The sequence below is a fragment of the Aspergillus stella-maris genome (assembly GCF_047715825.1).
Source record: "Aspergillus stella-maris strain CBS 113639 unplaced genomic scaffold BDV14scaffold_24, whole genome shotgun sequence".
NCBI lineage: Eukaryota > Fungi > Ascomycota > Eurotiomycetes > Eurotiales > Aspergillaceae > Aspergillus > Aspergillus stella-maris.
Genome location: NW_027396818.1, coordinates 313,880 through 329,869, shown reverse-complemented (window position 1 = coordinate 329,869; position 15,990 = coordinate 313,880). Strand labels below are relative to the sequence as shown.

At 51.8% G+C, this 15,990-nt stretch overlaps 7 protein-coding genes across 7 annotated transcripts; 3 read left to right on the top strand and 4 right to left on the bottom strand.

Annotated features, from left to right (window-relative positions):
- The first annotated feature begins 1,233 nt into the window (after window positions 1–1,233).
- On the top strand, window positions 1,234–3,754 carry BDV14DRAFT_172572 (aspartate aminotransferase). The gene is made up of 3 exons (XM_073768601.1): window positions 1,234–1,842; window positions 2,003–2,983; window positions 3,062–3,754. Exons 1-3 carry the CDS (start codon window positions 1,582–1,584, stop codon window positions 3,155–3,157), a joined length of 1,338 nt encoding a protein of 445 aa, XP_073628654.1. The 5' UTR covers window positions 1,234–1,581; the 3' UTR covers window positions 3,158–3,754.
- BDV14DRAFT_172567 (putative SNARE protein (Ufe1)) lies at window positions 3,755–5,170 on the bottom strand. Its single transcript, XM_073768600.1, has 3 exons — window positions 4,967–5,170; window positions 4,104–4,885; window positions 3,755–4,022 (listed from the first exon to the last, which is right to left on the bottom strand). The coding sequence occupies exons 1-3, from the start codon at window positions 5,087–5,089 to the stop codon at window positions 3,782–3,784; spliced, it is 1,146 nt and encodes a 381-aa protein (XP_073628653.1). The 5' UTR covers window positions 5,090–5,170; the 3' UTR covers window positions 3,755–3,781.
- A 106-nt stretch (window positions 5,171–5,276) lies between these two features.
- BDV14DRAFT_54602 (putative PB1 domain protein) lies at window positions 5,277–7,655 on the bottom strand. The gene is made up of 5 exons (XM_073777002.1): window positions 7,608–7,655; window positions 6,961–7,542; window positions 6,580–6,915; window positions 5,480–6,535; window positions 5,277–5,427 (listed from the first exon to the last, which is right to left on the bottom strand). Exons 2-5 carry the CDS (start codon window positions 7,165–7,167, stop codon window positions 5,398–5,400), a joined length of 1,629 nt encoding a protein of 542 aa, XP_073628652.1. The 5' UTR covers window positions 7,168–7,542; window positions 7,608–7,655; the 3' UTR covers window positions 5,277–5,397.
- A 1,037-nt stretch (window positions 7,656–8,692) lies between these two features.
- Window positions 8,693–9,931, bottom strand: BDV14DRAFT_54534 (copper chaperone CCS1). Its single transcript, XM_073777001.1, has 4 exons — window positions 9,799–9,931; window positions 9,666–9,738; window positions 9,471–9,605; window positions 8,693–9,396 (listed from the first exon to the last, which is right to left on the bottom strand). Exons 1-4 carry the CDS (start codon window positions 9,814–9,816, stop codon window positions 8,885–8,887), a joined length of 738 nt encoding a protein of 245 aa, XP_073628651.1. The 5' UTR covers window positions 9,817–9,931; the 3' UTR covers window positions 8,693–8,884.
- A 156-nt stretch (window positions 9,932–10,087) lies between these two features.
- Window positions 10,088–11,632, top strand: BDV14DRAFT_199782 (kinase-like domain-containing protein; the record flags this gene model as incomplete). Its single annotated transcript, XM_073773354.1, has 2 exons — window positions 10,088–10,650; window positions 10,771–11,632. The coding sequence occupies 2 exons, from the start codon at window positions 10,088–10,090 to the stop codon at window positions 11,630–11,632; spliced, it is 1,425 nt and encodes a 474-aa protein (XP_073628650.1).
- Window positions 11,633–11,777: 145 nt separating this feature from the next.
- On the bottom strand, window positions 11,778–13,981 carry BDV14DRAFT_54494 (uncharacterized protein). The gene is made up of 3 exons (XM_073777000.1): window positions 13,709–13,981; window positions 12,476–13,655; window positions 11,778–12,420 (listed from the first exon to the last, which is right to left on the bottom strand). The coding sequence occupies exons 1-3, from the start codon at window positions 13,798–13,800 to the stop codon at window positions 11,923–11,925; spliced, it is 1,770 nt and encodes a 589-aa protein (XP_073628649.1). The 5' UTR covers window positions 13,801–13,981; the 3' UTR covers window positions 11,778–11,922.
- A 324-nt stretch (window positions 13,982–14,305) lies between these two features.
- Window positions 14,306–15,906, top strand: BDV14DRAFT_172533 (RNA recognition motif domain-containing protein). The gene is made up of 4 exons (XM_073768599.1): window positions 14,306–14,489; window positions 14,552–14,697; window positions 14,784–15,182; window positions 15,229–15,906. The coding sequence occupies exons 1-4, from the start codon at window positions 14,444–14,446 to the stop codon at window positions 15,583–15,585; spliced, it is 948 nt and encodes a 315-aa protein (XP_073628648.1). The 5' UTR covers window positions 14,306–14,443; the 3' UTR covers window positions 15,586–15,906.
- The last annotated feature ends 84 nt before the right edge of the window (window positions 15,907–15,990 follow it).

Here is a 15,990-nt window from a genome sequence, read left to right as displayed (position 1 = left end):
TTTTTTTTCGTATGATTTGGATTTATGGATGGATGGATATATGATATGGGGTTTCTTTGTATATGTTTACTTTACTCTCACCTACCGCACAGTATTTATGAATGGAACTTCTGTAGATATACGTGATATACATACATCTTTTTCAATCCTTATTCAAGATGGACTCGACTCTATTTATACTCTTTCTAGGTACTGCCCAAGTAACATTCCCAACATAGATAGAAAATCAGAACCGGATCAAGGGCCGGTCACCTGTGAGGGGAAATCCCCACCAGTGGACCCCATGGGGAAAGTCGAGACTCGGGCGGGACTGCGATTGCGTTTGCGCGAGGATGCCCGGGACAGACCTGAATTGGACTGGACATCCTGATTTGGACAGATGAGGAGAAAATAACCCTGGCCTTGGGGGGACGGGGTGAGGGGTACCGATCGAGCTCGTCATTCTATCTTTTTTTCCATTGTGGAATTCGGATTATGTGAGATATGAGTCTCGACTCCTTCTACGGGGTCATCGTTTACCCCACGGCCACTGCGCAAAAGCCATACACAACTAGACGACAGAGTGAGGTAGCATTGCTCACAAGCACCAGCAAGACACTATGGATAAGGTACCTAATGTAAATGGTATTAACCGACTCCAACCGACCAAACCGACAGGGCCAAGCCAGGAACCCGGGTAGAACTGCGAGGCTACCGTGAGGCTACGAGTCGACGAGGCCGCACCGGAGACTACGCCGATGAATGACGTACGGTACGGGCACGGCAAATCGCTCACGGTTAGTCCAGGGCATCGGATAAGGTCTAAAGAGCGAAAAGGCCTATGAGGGCAACAAAGTCGGAAAATGTCCGGGGGCCGGGTAATTCTCGTCCTCGTCTCGAGACGGTGTTGCTGTGGAGTGTGGAGTGGATACTGGACACTGGATGGAGAGTGTGAGAGGCAGCCAGAGCCAGGGCTGAAGCCTGAAACGGCTGCAGGTGCAAGTGCAACGGCTGGACTCGGCTCAATAAGGCGATGACTTTGCGGGAGAGATGGTTGGCTCGTGGCAGATCAGGGGTTTGGGGATTGGACTGGAACTGGAAGAAGAAATGGGGAGACATGGGGAGAAGAGGGCTGGGATGGGGGGAAGGGAGGATCGGGGAATTTGCTTTTGCATTTGCTTTTGCATTTGCTTTTTTGGATGGACGTTTTCCCCGCACAGGCTGTCTGACTCCTGACTATCATGTATTCAATAGCTTCATGCATGTACTCTGTATACAAGTATCTTCTTGTAGATATACTAAGATAACTGGTAAGTATGCAGCTAGAAAAGATGCATGTGATGTCGTCATCGGACACCTCGGTAGCCTCGGGCTCATGAGCTTCACAATCACAATATCGAAAGGCAGATGAGGCATTTAATGCATTTAAATCTTCTGACTGGAACCTGTCGGATTTCGAATTCCCCTCATTGTCCTGTCAGTCCCAGATAATCTCCAAGAATAGCTCGAACTTGCCGGTGAACGCAAGCAGCAACGAGCTTTACGTACAGCCTTCTGCTCTGAGTGGTGTGACTCTGACGCTGTTCCATTAAAACCTTCACCATGTCCACTCCTGACTCTTCATCCTCCTCTTCTTTCGTTTCCACTGCTAAATCCCGTCTTTCTTCCCTCGCCTCGCACATCATGGGTTCAACTACGTCGCCCGTCTTCTCGACTTCGGTCGTCCCCTCTGCGCCTGAGGACCCGCTCTTTGGCCTCGCCCAGGCTTATCGCCAGGATCCATCCGACAAGAAGGTCGATCTGGTCATTGGTGCTTATCGCGATGATAATGCGAAGCCGTGGGTGCTGCCTGTTGTCAAGAAGGTTTGTCTTGCTTGATTCTTTGTTGCAAGCAGCGGCAAGCTCCTTGCTTATCTGTTCCCACCTTGCTATCTCGATTGCAAACGCCCCTCACATTACTGGCAGCCAGCCCACCTAGTGTACACCATCAGCCTAGCTAATTAGTGTTCTTCCATGACAACAGGCAGATGACCTCATCCGCAACGACCCAAACCTAAACCACGAATACCTCCCCATCAAAGGCCTAGCAGACTACACGACCGCCGCCCAGAAACTCATAATCGGCGCTGACTCCCCCGCAATCGCCGACTCGCGCGTCGCCACATTCCAAACCATCTCCGGCACAGGCGCCGTGCATCTAGGCGCGCTCTTCCTCGCCAAATTCCACCCCTCGAGTCCGAAACCGAACCTCTACCTCTCCAGCCCCACCTGGGCGAACCACCACCAGATCTTCACGAATGTCGGCTTCCAATTGCAGAATTACCCTTATTTCGACGCGAAGACAAAAGGACTTGAATTTGCTGGGTTGAAGGGTGCGCTGTCCGAGGCGCCAAAGGGCTCGATTATCCTTTTGCATGCTTGCGCGCATAACCCCACGGGAGTCGATCTGACACAGGAACAATGGAAGGAAGTTGCTGTTATCATGCGCGAACGGGCACACTTCCCGTTCTTCGACTGTGCCTATCAGGGTTTCGCATCTGGTGATCTTTCACGAGACGCCTGGGCGATTCGGTACTTCGTTGAGCAAGGCTTCGAGTTGTGCATTGCGCAGTCCTTCGCTAAGAACTTTGGTCTCTACGGCGAACGAACGGGTGCTTTCCATTTCGTCTCCGCACCCGGCCCTGAAGCATCCCAGTCAAATGCCCACGTCGCATCTCAACTCGCTATCCTGCAGCGCTCCGAGATATCGAACCCGCCTGCCTATGGCGCCAGAATCGCAAGTAAAGTCTTGAACGACTCTGAATTGTTCGCTCAGTGGGAGGACGATCTGCGCACTATGTCTGGGCGCATTGCAGAGATGAGAACCGGGCTGAGACAACGACTTGAGAGTAAGGGTACGCCCGGGTCATGGGTGCATATCACCGACCAGATTGGCATGTTTAGCTTTACGGGGTTGAGTGAGGCGCAGGTTAAGGTTTTGAGGGATAAGTGGCATGTTTATATGGTGAGTTTCCCATTCCTTTACTCCTTTCGATGTAAGAGATTTTGTAGGAACTGGTGCTGACTGTGTTTGTTTGTGTAGACGAAGAACGGTCGCATCTCAATGGCAGGCCTCAACACAAATAACCTCGATTACTTCGCTGAAGCGGTGGATAGTGTTGTGCGAGAGACATCGTGATCTCCTCTTCCCACTCTCTAAAATCTACCTCTTTGCAATTATGTCGTTTGCTTTGGGCTCCAAACAGTTCGGGTCATACCATACCATTTCATGTCATTCCTGTTTCACTCTTCCCTCTTTACACTCCGTCGTGTCTCATACCATATCATACCATACTGCATCTGAACTGCAGTGGCTCGGCTATCTCTTGTTTTCTCCAAATATCCCCCTCTACTCAAATACTTGCTCGAAACACAAACTACCATTACAGCAAAATAGATACCAGGCTTCAAGGCCGGCTTTGGTCAATTGACACTTCGGGTTCCGTTCCATACTTCTGTTCCAAAAGGTGCTTGCTCCAATGAGAAGATACACTTTAATCCATTTCGAACGAAAATGAAAGATCTTTTCTTGGCGGTGACATGGCGGGCTCAGGTAAAGAGTTTGTTGTAGCTGAAACTGGATGTCTGGGAATAGGCTGTTGTCATCGAGTTTGATATTGAGAGTGTTCCGCTCCGTACGAGGGTATACGAGACTGTACAATACAATGCACGCCGTGATTCATAATGCCTTCTATACCCAACCATATATCCACATATACATACGTCTCCCCTACCCCAAAGACAACCCTTCCACATCCCCAACCTAAAAAACCAAATCCCAAACAACAAGATAAGTACAAAGCCCCACAGTCCCCCAGAATACCATCTGCGCCACACTCTTTCTCTCACTCGCGCGTCTCAATTCCTTGTTTCCTCTTCCGATGTTGCTCTCTGTGTTACTTGCGTCGGAGACCATCATGGAGATGTACTCGTCCTGCGTGGAGAGATGCGACACGAGGGTTTGTTGAAGGGAGGAGATTTCGAGGAGGGATTTTTCGGCGTTCCTTTTCGCGACAAACGTATCAGCGTTAGCTTACTGGGTTTTGGGAAAGAAGGTTATTAGGTTGGGAGGGTCTGCCACGTACTGTACTTTGCCCAATGTATCCTCGTAATACCGCACCATGGAGTCGTTCTCCTCCGCAAAGAGCTGGAGTTGTTGCGGGGAGAGCTCGGCTTCGATGGACGCGACTTCCGAGGCGGAGAGCGTATTGCCCTTTATACCAGCCGTTGCCGTCTCCAGTGCCGCATCGGGGTAATTCGAGGGCGCTGAGATATTGGGGCTCGTAGCGGATGCTGGAGCAGAGGACGTGGCATTCTTGTACAAAACACTCTTCTCGCGCTCTTTCGCGCGCTCGATCCTCTTCTCGACCATGTCGCGCTGCATCTCGATGCTTACTTCTAATCGTCGTCTCAGGAACCAGAGGATGCTTTCGCGAACAGTCTGCGTTAACTTCTCGACCTGTTCATCATTGATTTGTTCCGGTTTCTTCCCCTCGTCGGTTGCGCCATTATCCTCTGGTGACAGAGCCGATGATCCAGCCGCCCACTGAAACAGTAAATTCGCGCCCCGCGAGCGTCTCCGGCCGTATTTCTTATCGAGAAGCGTCGAGTGCGTTTCCTGCCTTAGCGACTCGGCGGAAGAGAGGTTCGAGATTGAGGTTGAGAGGGTATGTAATAGCGACGAAGTGGAGGATGTAATGTTGTCTAATTCCGTCGGGGAAAAGAGGGTATCTTTCTCTGCGGTTTTGATTGTAGAGGGGGAGGAGCGGTGTTTCGAGGTGGATCTGGAGTTGCCGGAGTTTGAGATGGAGAGGAATGACGGGCGGATTTTGTGCAGGTGTGTTAGGAGGGAGGAGATGTGTGTGTTCTATTTCTCAAGTATCGTTAGTGTTTGTTCTTTTGGATTGCGAAAGCAAAAGCAATTGCTAAGGGAGGGGTTGCGGCGTACAATCCGGTATGCTTCCTTGAGGAACTCATCGGCGGTCTTTGTAGTGAGGGGTCGGCTGTATAGCGGTGCGGATTTGTTGTGCTGCTGGATGAGCTCGGTGAATTTGGGCGTCAGGTCTGTCATGTTGGTTTTGGTATTGTCTTGCGCATGCTCGAGAAGCCAGGTGGTGATTGATGTTGAATGTTGACGTCGGGTGGAGATCGGAGTTGCTGAGCTGGAGCTTGCAAGTAGACGGCCGATCCCGTGATCCCCGTGCCCTACTGGGGTGTACATCTACCAGCTACAATAAATACTAACTAGCTATGGGGGATATGAGGAAGAAACTGGTTAGAAAGAAACATGTTGACTGATGCTGAACCACTGGTATCATTATGGGTATAAATGCTACTATATACAAATCATATGCAGGGTATAACACGCTATCCAAATCATCAAATCATCCGTCGTTCCTCAACCCATATCTGCAATCCGTTAGCAAAGAGAACATTTTCTTCAAAAGAATGCTTGACATACCTCCATCTTTCCCATCTCACTCCCTTCCCTCCTCGCCATCTCCCGCGATGCCATAAGTAAAAGGTCCAAATCCTCTTGATCAACCATCGTAATCATATCCCCCTCATCTTGCATCTTGATCTTCAACAACATTTGGAACCCAAACTTCTCGCGGATCCGCGCCTCAAACTCCCCAAACTCAATCGCCGGTGGGATAATAATGTACCGCGTATCCTCGGACGAATGTACTTTCACCCTGAACTTGCGCACTTCCGGACGTCGAGAGTACCCCCGTGCCGGACCCCGACTGCATGATCGTGCCCTTTGTCGTGACCCCATAAGCTCAAACCCGGCATCTGGCGCTACTTCCTCGTCGCATGGTGAACTGCCGTATTCCTCTTCTTCGTCGATGTACCCTTGTTGGTGGAAGGGGCGGCCGCCATTTGCAATTGCCATCACGCGCGCTTCGCCATATGAGCCGTAGGGGTCTTCGGGGTAGCCATTTGTGAGAACGAAGCTGGCTTCACTGGCGCCTCGGCGGTGGCTGTGGCTGTGGCTAGAGCGGGAGTATCCTTGGTTTTCTGAGGGGTATCCGCGAGATTGTCGTGATGGGCCTCGCGGCTCAGATGCTGTACGGGTTGTTCCTATCCGTGGTTTCTCTGGCGCATTGAGATCGGTGGTGCTCCGTCCAGCGGGTAGGGCTCCAGGGCGATCAAGGTCAAGTTTCGGCGGTCGTTGTGCTTTGGGAGGCTGTGTGCGGGTACCTCCTCCCATGCTGCCGGATGAGCTAAGACTCGCTTTGTCGGTGTCGGGAGGGGGAGTCGGAGGGAAGAGGTTGCGGTTCATAGGTGGCTCGGATTGCTGGCGGCTTCGGCTGGTGAGGTTCTTCTGGACTAGGTGTGATGTTGCAAATGGTACGCCGTCGGCGGTTCTGTGGGACATGTCGACGGGAGTACTAAGTCGGTTGGCGGCGACAACGCGCGATTTTCCAAGGTAATCTTTTGCCTTCAGATTCTTCACCTTGGCCTCGTTAGGCCGGTAGACGACTCCCACTGGTATTGAGAACACAGTGTAGCCCTAAATGGTTAGCTAGGTCAGAAAGTGTACAGTGGAAAACATACTTCTGCGCGCTCTCGGATGGCATCGTTGATGACATCGTGATCCTGCGTCACTTTCTCCTTCGCGGCGAACTCAAGATCTTGCATACCAGGACCAACTTGCTGGAGGTAGATGTAGCACAGTCCACGGTTGAATAGAACCTCACAAGAGTACAGACGGAATTTTAGACCAAGCTGCTCATAGTCGATGTAAGTGTTGCCGCGCAAGTAAAGGAGAGTGTCGTTGAAATTAGCCAATGCTTCTTCAAAGTCGCCGAGAAGGAAATTCGATACGCCCTCCTGAAAGTAGGCAATGGCAAGGTACTGGTCCAGGCTCACGGCGCTTTGATAGCACTCAACCTGTGACTGTCAGCTGCGCATTCAATAATACAAGGCAAAACATACTGCTTTCTCATGCTCGCCTAACGTAGCGTAGATTACACCGCAATTGAAGAGGATCTTGGACGTATCCGCAATGCCAGCAAACGAGCGCAAAGCGAGATCGTATTCCTGGGCATCGAAGTGATCCAGAGCCTGTACCCAGGTCTCAATTTCCTGCAACTTTTTGTTAACCCCTGGCGGACTCAAGCACGGCTGAGGTATTTGCGACATACTTGCTTGAGGGACATTCTGTTTTTGCTTTGCCAGTGCCAGTCACAGTCTTAAGTATAGGCGATTGGGTATGCAACGACGAAGTGTTTGCACCCCCTCGTCGTGATACCTGGCTGACACCGGCTGGAGAGATTTATTTGCCAACTGGCAGGGGTGAGAGCGGTGGGTTTTCCCGGAGCGCACAGCAGCAGATATAAGAATGGGCCAACCAGCAGCCAAGATGTGATGGGGGAAGGGAGGCCGGGTGGGCAGATGGGATGTTCTGGCGGGCCAAGACAGTCGGGAGGAGAGGCACGGAGAGGAAAATTGGAGCGTTAGGCCGAGAGTTGTGAGGCCAGTTGCTGGGCAGAGATGGCTAGAGATGGGCTAGAGAAGCTAGAAGCTACGGAGTCAGTAAGCAATCAATCAAGCAAGCAAGCAATAATGCAGAGGGGACGGACCATGCGCGAGAGCCGAAGGAGTCAAGAACGGACTTAGTGATCCTGTTGGGTGGAGAGACGAGATAGATCGGATATATATTTAGACCACAAATTAAGGCGCACCAGCCACTTGCAGGGGGTTGCAGGGATTGCAGGGACTATTGGCAGGTTGGGGTGGGAGAGTTTAATGAGTGAAGATGAAGACTGAAGAGGCGGGGGTTGAATGTTGTAATCTGTATATATTGAAGATTGACATCAGTTGACATCAGTTGACAGAGGCAGTGTTGAGTACTGACCCAATGCAGACCCAAAGACCCAATACAGCGGTTACCTGAAACGGAGGAGGTGAAGAGCGGCTATGCAGAGAGAAGTGGTAAGAAGGACTGTGGAAGAAGAGAAGAGGGCGTGGGGAGGGGACAGTCGCCCAGAAGTCTCGACTCTGCAGATGCAATAATCATTGGTGATAATCAGATGGAGATGCAGGGGGAATTCATCACAGTGCAGGACGTTGATCCTTGGCTTGCCATGACTGTGCGAGGGTGTAATTGGTGATCATAATTATTGCTCTAATATAGCAAGCCCTGTATAGACGGTCCATCGTATAGGAAGATGATTCCTGTTGGTTGAGGCCCGTCCCGTTTCCGCTCTTTTGTATGTGGTAGAAGTCTCCTTCCATGCTCAGTATGTGCTCTCTGCTCATCTCATTCTCCGTCTTACCCACAATCTGCTCTTCTTTCAGACACTTCAAACTAAAGTCAAATATTCAGCGACATCCAGTCTCATTGGCTAGTATTTTCAAAATGAACAGACACTAACCCAGTAGTGGCCCCGCCACGGCGCTTCTGCTCGATCGCGCTGAGGCTGGAATGCGCCGTGATAGGCTTCGGCACAGTTCTGTGCTCTGATTGACGCATGCCATGATGCCACAATCCTAGCTTCGGCTCAATGCCTGCTTTCTGGAGTCTCTCCAAGGTTCCAAGTCACTTCTTGTATCCCACTGGGCATGCGAACTTGCGATCATGTGAGCCGTCACAATCCTACAGACTACCCAAGACCCGAGAACCAAGAACTTGAAAAAGCGGTCTTTGCAGGATCGATTCTAAAATAGTATCACCACCTCCTCTCTTTCATATCGCCTGACCCGGTCTGACTTTTCCGCTCAAAATCATTCTCTATCGCTGCGTTGTGCTCATTGGCATCGTCTGCTAGGTATCATCAACTTCGTCAAAACTCAATACTAACGCAAGGCCAAGCCCCTTCCTCCCCAACCACTGGCACATCTGATATCACCTCGAAGATCAAACCATACCCTGAGCCACCTGCTCCTGGCGCTCCTGCCACACATTCTTGCCCGAGCATGAACACACCATTTTGTCATTGTCCCAGACCCCGGCGCTTCGCGCGATCACACCGACCAAAGTATTGGAATCCTCGCGTCGGAACGGGCCCTCCGTACCCTTCGACACGACCATACTGCGCCCAATCAGTTCCCAAATTGCCACCGGTCGGTCCAGGAAGACATTGCCTCGCCCCTTCGCATCGACCTCTACACTGCCAAAGATTCCACGTCCCTCCTTCTGCCGGCCCTGCAACTTCGCCTTAACTGCCTCCCAGATCCCGCCGGTCGACTCGGCGCCCCTCGAGATATCTCCTGCCTCTCGGATAGTCGCGTAGTACTTGCCCGGCTCCAGCCCGTTGATTGTCAGATCGACCAGCGTCATTTGGGACGACACCTGTACCATACGCGCCAGCCCGCGGATCTTGTTGGAGACGCTCGTCGAGTGTGTTTCGAGGATACAGACCGCAGAGCCTATTGCCCAACCAAAGGTTAGCTGAAACCTGGGCCTGAAACAGCATAGCCTTGTAGATGGAAAGGTAACGTACTATTTGAGGAACCACTCCCTCGTAGAATGGCATCGCGCCCGGTGTTCTGAATGGCTGTGACGATCGAGCTGGGTGGCGCCGTACCTTCGATGAAGACGAGTTGGTCCTTGAGACTCGCATCGACGCTGTTGATGCCTAGATAGCAGCCCGACGTTTCAGTATTCTATCAATAGTCGCGTAGCAATAACTCATTACCTGGAATCTTATGCAGAGCTTGCGAGACGTCCTTGATGCAGCCATCGCAGCTCATGGGGACCGCGAAGGTGGTCTATAGTGGTGATCATGTCAGTTCCGACGCTCCGGCTCATATCCACGAGGGTCCTCATACTTGGAAAGGCTCAATCATGATTGGTTAATTGTAGACAGTAATATAGCTCTAGATAGAGTGAAATACTTCAAGAAAACCAGCAGAGAAACGACAGAAGCGCAATAAGTAGAACGCAATAGCGGGACAAGCGGGGTGATTTGAAATCACCGATGACCGAAGCCTGGAGCCTCAGGCCACAGTTGCTTCCCCAGTCCGACCAGACTCCGACGGAGCTGATAGCGTGATATCATTTCTCCTTCTCCAAATTTCTACCTACCTACCTACCCACCGCAACACCATCACATCAACAATGGCTTCTAAATCCCGCTGGGCCGACGAAGACCCCGAATCGGGCGCGATCATCGCCCAGCGCAAACGCGAAAAGGAAGAGAAGCGGAAGGCAAAGGCCGAGAAACAGCAACGCGAACAGGCTGCCCTAGCTGCCGCAGAGGCACAAGCTAAAGCGAAAGCTCAAGCCGCAATTCAATCTGCACAGAATGGCGATGCCGATGCGCCTCCCTCGAAACGCCGACGACTATCAAATGATCATACCTCTGAAGCAGAAGAGTCCCGTCCGAAACAAGCACCAGCAAAGTCAACACTTCTCCAATTCCCGTCCTCGGAATGGGGTCCTTGTCGACATGTCGATAACTTCGAGTTACTCAACCATATAGAAGAGGGCTCGTACGGCTGGGTATCTCGCGCGAAGGAACTAGGTACAGGCGAAGTCGTTGCGCTGAAGAGGTTGAAACTGGATAACTCGCCCGATGGATTCCCCGTCACAGGTTTGAGGGAGATTCAGACGCTACTCGAGGCGCGGCATCAGAATGTTGTATTCCTGAGAGAGGTTGTCATGGGAAATGCTATGGACCAGTATGCTTGTTACCCTTCCCCTCCCTATATACCCAGCCCCAATAACTTTGCTTCCCCCGTCTCCCTGAAAAGACTAGATACAGCGCATTAACCAACCCCGGGGCCCTGCCCACCTCACAGAATCTACCTAGTAATGGACTTCCACGAACACGACCTCAAAACCCTACTAGACGAAATGCGCGAGCCGTTCCTCCCCTCCGAAACAAAGACCCTACTCCTCCAATTCCTCTCGGGAATCGAGTTCCTCCACACGCAATGGATAATGCACCGCGACTTGAAAACGTCCAACCTCCTCATCAACAATCGCGGCGAGCTCAAAATCGCAGACTTCGGAATGGCGCGGTACTTCGGAGATCCCCCGCCTAAGCTCACGCAGTTAGTCGTGACGCTGTGGTACAGATCCCCCGAACTCCTTCTCGGCGCAGAGAGCTACGGTCCAGAAATCGACATGTGGAGTGTAGGCTGCATATTCGGCGAACTCCTCCTCAAAGAGCCGCTCCTGCAAGGGAAAAACGAAGTCGAGCAAGTCTCAAAGATATTCCAACTCACGGGGCCGCCGAATTCAAATAATTGGCCTGGCTTCAGGGCACTACCGAATGCAAAGTCGCTGAAACTACCGTCATCTTCATCTTCAGCAGGATCAGGAAGTACACTCCTCCCGCGCTCAAAGTTCCCGTTCCTTACGAATAATGGGCTGCAATTGCTTTCGTCCTTACTTGCGCTAAACCCGGCTTCGAGGCCTACGGCCGCGGAGTGTCTGGCGCATGCTTATTTCCGGGAGGATCCAAGGCCCAAACCTAAGGAGATGTTCCCGACTTTCCCGTCGAAGGCGGGGATGGAAAAGAGGAGGAGGAAGGAGACGCCTGAGGCGCCGAAGAGGGGGCAGGAGGCGCCAAAGTTGGATTTTGCAAGTGTGTTTGGGGGGCAGGGCGGTGATGATGCTGGGGAGACGGGGGCGGGCTTTACGTTGCGCCTGGGGTAATGGATTCATTGAAGGTGCTAGATTCTGAAGCTTCATAACTCATATAATCATTTGACTGCGTAGAGACGATCATGATACTCAAGGTTCCTGCAGACTGTCCTGCAGAGTACATAATGCCAACTGAAATTCGCTGGGAATGAGTGTCCAAGCACGCTCGCCAATATGCTTCCACATCAAATCGATGCCCTAGAAATACAACGCCGTAAGAATATGTCATTGTGCAACAAACAAAGTTACTTTTTGGAAACGACCGCCTGGATATAGATCCTAACCCAACAAACAAGATAAAGTCATGAGAAATAATGCCGGTGCAACAAGGAATATGTCACGAGATATTCCTCGGTCGAGTCACTGCCTTCTCGCTCTCTCGGGAATGACCGTGGGCTGGGGACACCGATTGGGCCGCCGGGTCCGATGATTTCAGGGATCTCTTGCGTTCGAATTGAAAGATCTCGATCAAGACCTGGCCCGCTATGCAATCCCCCGTCACCTGCAAAAATGCGTTCCCCTTTAATCGGGTTGTCGCCCCGGTCGGGTCGAAGATCAGTCGATTTGCCATCGACGAGGAAGTACTCATCCCGCAGAGACAGCAGCGAGGTGCGGTCACCCTTGTCAGTTGGTAGCCAAGGGCTCAAGGGCGCATGTCTGTCGCTGTCAATAAGACTGTCGGGACTCGGCTCTTCGTCGCTGGTCTTGCTCTCTTCACTAGCACCACCAGTGTTCACTGACAGATAGTACTCCATACCCGCAAGGCCTCCAAGCTCGACTTCCGGCAGAGTATTGATCAGCTTGGATAGAGAGTTAGTACGAGTTTCGAGGCACGATAAACCGGAGTGTTCTTACATTCAGAGACGGCTTCTTAACGACTGGCTTTGGTTCTGTATCCTCCGCAACAGATTCAGTTTGGTGATCATCCGGTTGCATCATGCCAGAGGAACGGATCTCCTCGCTCCTCACGGCTATCTCTGTCTCACCGCATAGTGCTTGTTCATCCTGGGATGGTTGCCACGGCGCCGGAGGCGTACGAGGACAACTTACAGTTGTCTCGTCAACTGGGGTGAGGGGACTCTTGGTACCTGCAGACGGGCTCTGATCGGGCTCGCTCATATATGCCGCTGCCGAGGAAGTATCAAGCAAGGAGGAGTTTCGGTTTGGCAGTTCGGGTAGAAGCGGTTGATGGGCCATGTTGCTTGCCGAGGACTGAGATGGACTGATTGAATTTAACTTCAATTGGTCTTCAAATCCAGAAACTGGTACATCGTTGGGGCTAGGCGCATTTGAGACGGTGGAAATCGACCCGCCTTCAACAGTGAGCGATTTCCCAGCAGAACCAAAGGCGTCAATCGTAGTCGATCTGTCTGTATCAGGCGATCTCTCAATGGTAGGCGACTTTTCAGCAGCAGTCCAAGTTTCGATTGTGGGAGATTTGTCAATAAGGAGCGAGTTCTCGGCAGTGGGTGAGCCATCGTCCGTGGGAGCACTTGTGATGGTGTCCATTGGAAAAAGGAGGGGCATATTAACTCTGGAATGTAGACCCAGGGAGGGAACTGAATCCAATGGATGGGTCAAAGCGCTGAGATCTTTGCTGCCATTGTTCTTGGGGCGAGGGCTGTTGCAACCTGTGCGGTAAAGACCGGTCCCAAAATCGTAGTCCTCTTCAGTGCTGGCTTCAGATACAGTTGAAGAGAAGAAACGCTCGCGCGGGTCAGAAGAGCCCTCTGCAGAGTCGGACGAAGACCACATTCCATTGATGGCATGATCATCATCAGCGCTTCGAGAAGGTCGTCTGTGTAATCCAGATCTCAACGCCTGGAGTCCGGAGCGAGCTCTTCGTAATGATCTTCCTGGTAAACCATGCATCCACCGTATCGACCCAGCAGCTTGGGCTGTTTGGGGGAGCGTATCGGCGCGTTCTAGTGTCACTCGTCCCAAAGCGGGATTGTGTCGCGGATCTTCTGGGTTAAAGACCGGATAATGGGCGCTTTCTTCGCAAGTTGACGGCGGCGACAGGGGCCGCGAAAGTCTAGGACTGGCTGTTAGGAGCAAAGTAGTGTTGGTTGACAGCTGAAGTCTTACCTGCTTCGCCTTCGTCTTGTCGAACGTACCGAGACGGGGAAGGGCACTATTTGAGGCGGAAGATCACCACGGTCTTCATCGGAAGAGACCATATTCAGAGGCTGAAAGGTCTGGACCGGGCGAAGGCTCTGTTGAAAATGTCTCTGTCGGGGTGACAAGCAGCACTGCCTGGTATAGAGTCCCTACCGGATCTTGCCATGGGAGGAGCAGCAAGCGCAGAGCTGTTTCACTTAATGCTGGAGAAATGGGGAGGCGCTGACAGCCACTTGAGCTCCATCTGCAATGTCGGACAGACAAAAGAGGCAGTTGGAGCTCTGCAAGGGAGCTGATCGCAGCTTCCCTGTGAGGGCTTAAAGCTCCTACAAGAGTTGTTAATATGCGCATTTTATTTGATGGGTATGATAACATTAGACGATTGGACTTGAAAAGACGCATACCTCATTCTGTCCAGCCAAATTTCCATCTATGAAATGATATAAGCTGGAGAATTGTGTAGTTCGATATGTACAGCAGAGGAGTGTTGGACAAGCTGCATGGACGGCGGAAGAGGAATCTCTGGGACAGAAACAGCTGAACGCCAATTCAGCCTTCCCTCTACACCTCTCCATTGCCGCCACCAGCTTCCACCAATCCCTCTCTACCTCCTGAGTGTTCTTCTCAGATCAGAGATTCTTTATACACAGATCTATTTATTCCCGCAGTTGATTCGGCAGTCTCCCAATTGTCGCCGCCATCATGCCTGCGACGTCGACCGTTTCCTTTGACGAAATTATCCAAGCTAGTAAGCGCGCATTATTTCTCTACGCCAACCCCTCTCAAGCTTACACGACTTTTACTCCCTAGGCCGCCAAAAGAAGCAACATGAAGATCTCGCGAACCAGATCCTGGGCAAAAACAGACGGGCTAGCGCGCCTGGCTCAAACAAGGCTGGCAAGGCACAGAATGCGACACCTGGTGGAAGTCTAGCAAGCCGGATCGGTGTCACAAAGGTAACGATCGCACGTAGTCGCTTGCATCCTGCATTCTCCCCATCGTACAGAGAGCATATGCTTACTCGGTTATTCGTCGCGTCTAGCGGTCCTCATCTGCAAACCTCGGGTCCAAGCCCAATAGTAGAGCCTCCTCCGCTACCGCCGCCGGTCGAAACACATCAAACGCAAAGTTGACGCGTCGACGTCGCCCTGACGAAGAGCGCCTTGCCTCAGCGCTCAACCCCGCGAAAGGCCAGGCTACAGTACGCAGCACTGGTGGAGGAATCAACATCAAGGGAGCCAGCTCCGCACCTCCCGTTGTCACCGGTAGCAACTTCGTCCCCGGAACCACCGCCGCAGATATCCAATCGGCCATTGAACCAGTCTCGGGGAAGATTGTTAGTTGCTGGATTACGTCGCAGAAGCCTGCGGTGACGGCCGAAATCACTTTCGCAGAGCTATCGTCGGCCGAAAAGGCTGTAGCCAATTTTCACAACCAGATGGTAGGTAGATCATCACGAATGGAAGTTCCCGGCTAACCATATCAAGGCCGATGGCAGGGTTCTTTCATTCCGGCTTAGCTCAGGCGCAACGACGAATCGCAATGCATCCAGTCGTCCTACAACAAACTCTTTCGACAACCAAAGGGAACAAGCGGACAGGCAACGGCGGTCGCGACAAGCAGCAGACCCTGCACTGCAGGATGGGCGATATGGCTTTGATGAGCAGAACAATCAGCCTCTGGACTCCTCGAGCAATGGCCGGGGCAATGGCCGGAGGAATAGAGGTAGACGGAACCAGGGCAAAACCGCAAACCAAGGCGCTCAGGAAACGGGGCTTTACAGCGACGAAATGATGGTAGATGCTCCCCCAACCGGTCCACGGGGCAGAGGCAACCGACGTTAGGCTCTCTATATCTGCCTCGCGGACCATTGGGCCTTGGGTGACAGGTGTAAACAGTCTTGAACGTTCAAAACACTATAAACTTGTTCCGCTACAGCTGGCTATCTGCTGGGAACTCAGACAATGCCACAACTTTCCGAGTACGGTACGCGAACGGTCACCGTAAAGCTCGAAGGATCGCTGGAAGTATCTTATATAATATGATTTGTACGAGTATTGTATTGCTATATTAGTCTCAATCATCTAAACTTGCACAATCAGCAATACCGAACGAAAGAACAACCTTGGCGATCTGTTCTGAGCATCTCCGATACTGACAAGGACCATAAAGCTTCCCTTATCGATAAGCACAAATCACGTGTCGGAGATCGGACGAGATCAACATTTCCGTCGCATACTTTTTAATAG

Bases quoted from the DNA above. Each gene is read 5' to 3' on its own strand.
- BDV14DRAFT_172572 (XM_073768601.1), top strand. From the start codon at position 1,582: ATGTCCACTCCTGACTCTTCATCCTCCTCTTCTTTCGTTTCCACTGCT. The intron at 1,843-2,002 runs GTTTGTCTTGCT...CCATGACAACAG, and splicing joins TGCTGCCTGTTGTCAAGAAG to GCAGATGACCTCATCCGCAA. The intron at 2,984-3,061 runs GTGAGTTTCCCA...TTGTTTGTGTAG, and splicing joins ATAAGTGGCATGTTTATATG to ACGAAGAACGGTCGCATCTC.
- BDV14DRAFT_172567 (XM_073768600.1), bottom strand. From the start codon at position 5,089: ATGACAGACCTGACGCCCAAATTCACCGAGCTCATCCAGCAGCACAAC. The intron at 4,886-4,966 runs GTACGCCGCAAC...CTTGAGAAATAG, and splicing joins TCAAGGAAGCATACCGGATT to AACACACACATCTCCTCCCT. The intron at 4,023-4,103 runs GTACGTGGCAGA...TGTCGCGAAAAG, and splicing joins GATACATTGGGCAAAGTACA to GAACGCCGAAAAATCCCTCC.
- BDV14DRAFT_54602 (XM_073777002.1), bottom strand. From the start codon at position 7,167: ATGTCGCAAATACCTCAGCCGTGCTTGAGTCCGCCAGGGGTTAACAAA. The intron at 6,536-6,579 runs GTATGTTTTCCA...CTAACCATTTAG, and splicing joins CCATCCGAGAGCGCGCAGAA to GGCTACACTGTGTTCTCAAT. The intron at 5,428-5,479 runs GTATGTCAAGCA...AACGGATTGCAG, and splicing joins GTGAGATGGGAAAGATGGAG to ATATGGGTTGAGGAACGACG.
- BDV14DRAFT_54534 (XM_073777001.1), bottom strand. The intron at 9,606-9,665 runs GTAATGAGTTAT...GCTGCTATCTAG, and splicing joins AGCTCTGCATAAGATTCCAG to GCATCAACAGCGTCGATGCG. The intron at 9,397-9,470 runs GTACGTTACCTT...GTTGGGCAATAG, and splicing joins AGGGAGTGGTTCCTCAAATA to GCTCTGCGGTCTGTATCCTC.
- BDV14DRAFT_54494 (XM_073777000.1), bottom strand. From the start codon at position 13,800: ATGGTCTCTTCCGATGAAGACCGTGGTGATCTTCCGCCTCAAATAGTG. The intron at 13,656-13,708 runs GTAAGACTTCAG...AGCCAGTCCTAG, and splicing joins ACAAGACGAAGGCGAAGCAG to ACTTTCGCGGCCCCTGTCGC. The intron at 12,421-12,475 runs GTAAGAACACTC...TCTCTATCCAAG, and splicing joins TTAAGAAGCCGTCTCTGAAT to CTGATCAATACTCTGCCGGA.
- BDV14DRAFT_172533 (XM_073768599.1), top strand. From the start codon at position 14,444: ATGCCTGCGACGTCGACCGTTTCCTTTGACGAAATTATCCAAGCTA. The intron at 14,490-14,551 runs GTAAGCGCGCAT...TTTACTCCCTAG, and splicing joins TGACGAAATTATCCAAGCTA to GCCGCCAAAAGAAGCAACAT. The intron at 15,183-15,228 runs GTAGGTAGATCA...AACCATATCAAG, and splicing joins CCAATTTTCACAACCAGATG to GCCGATGGCAGGGTTCTTTC.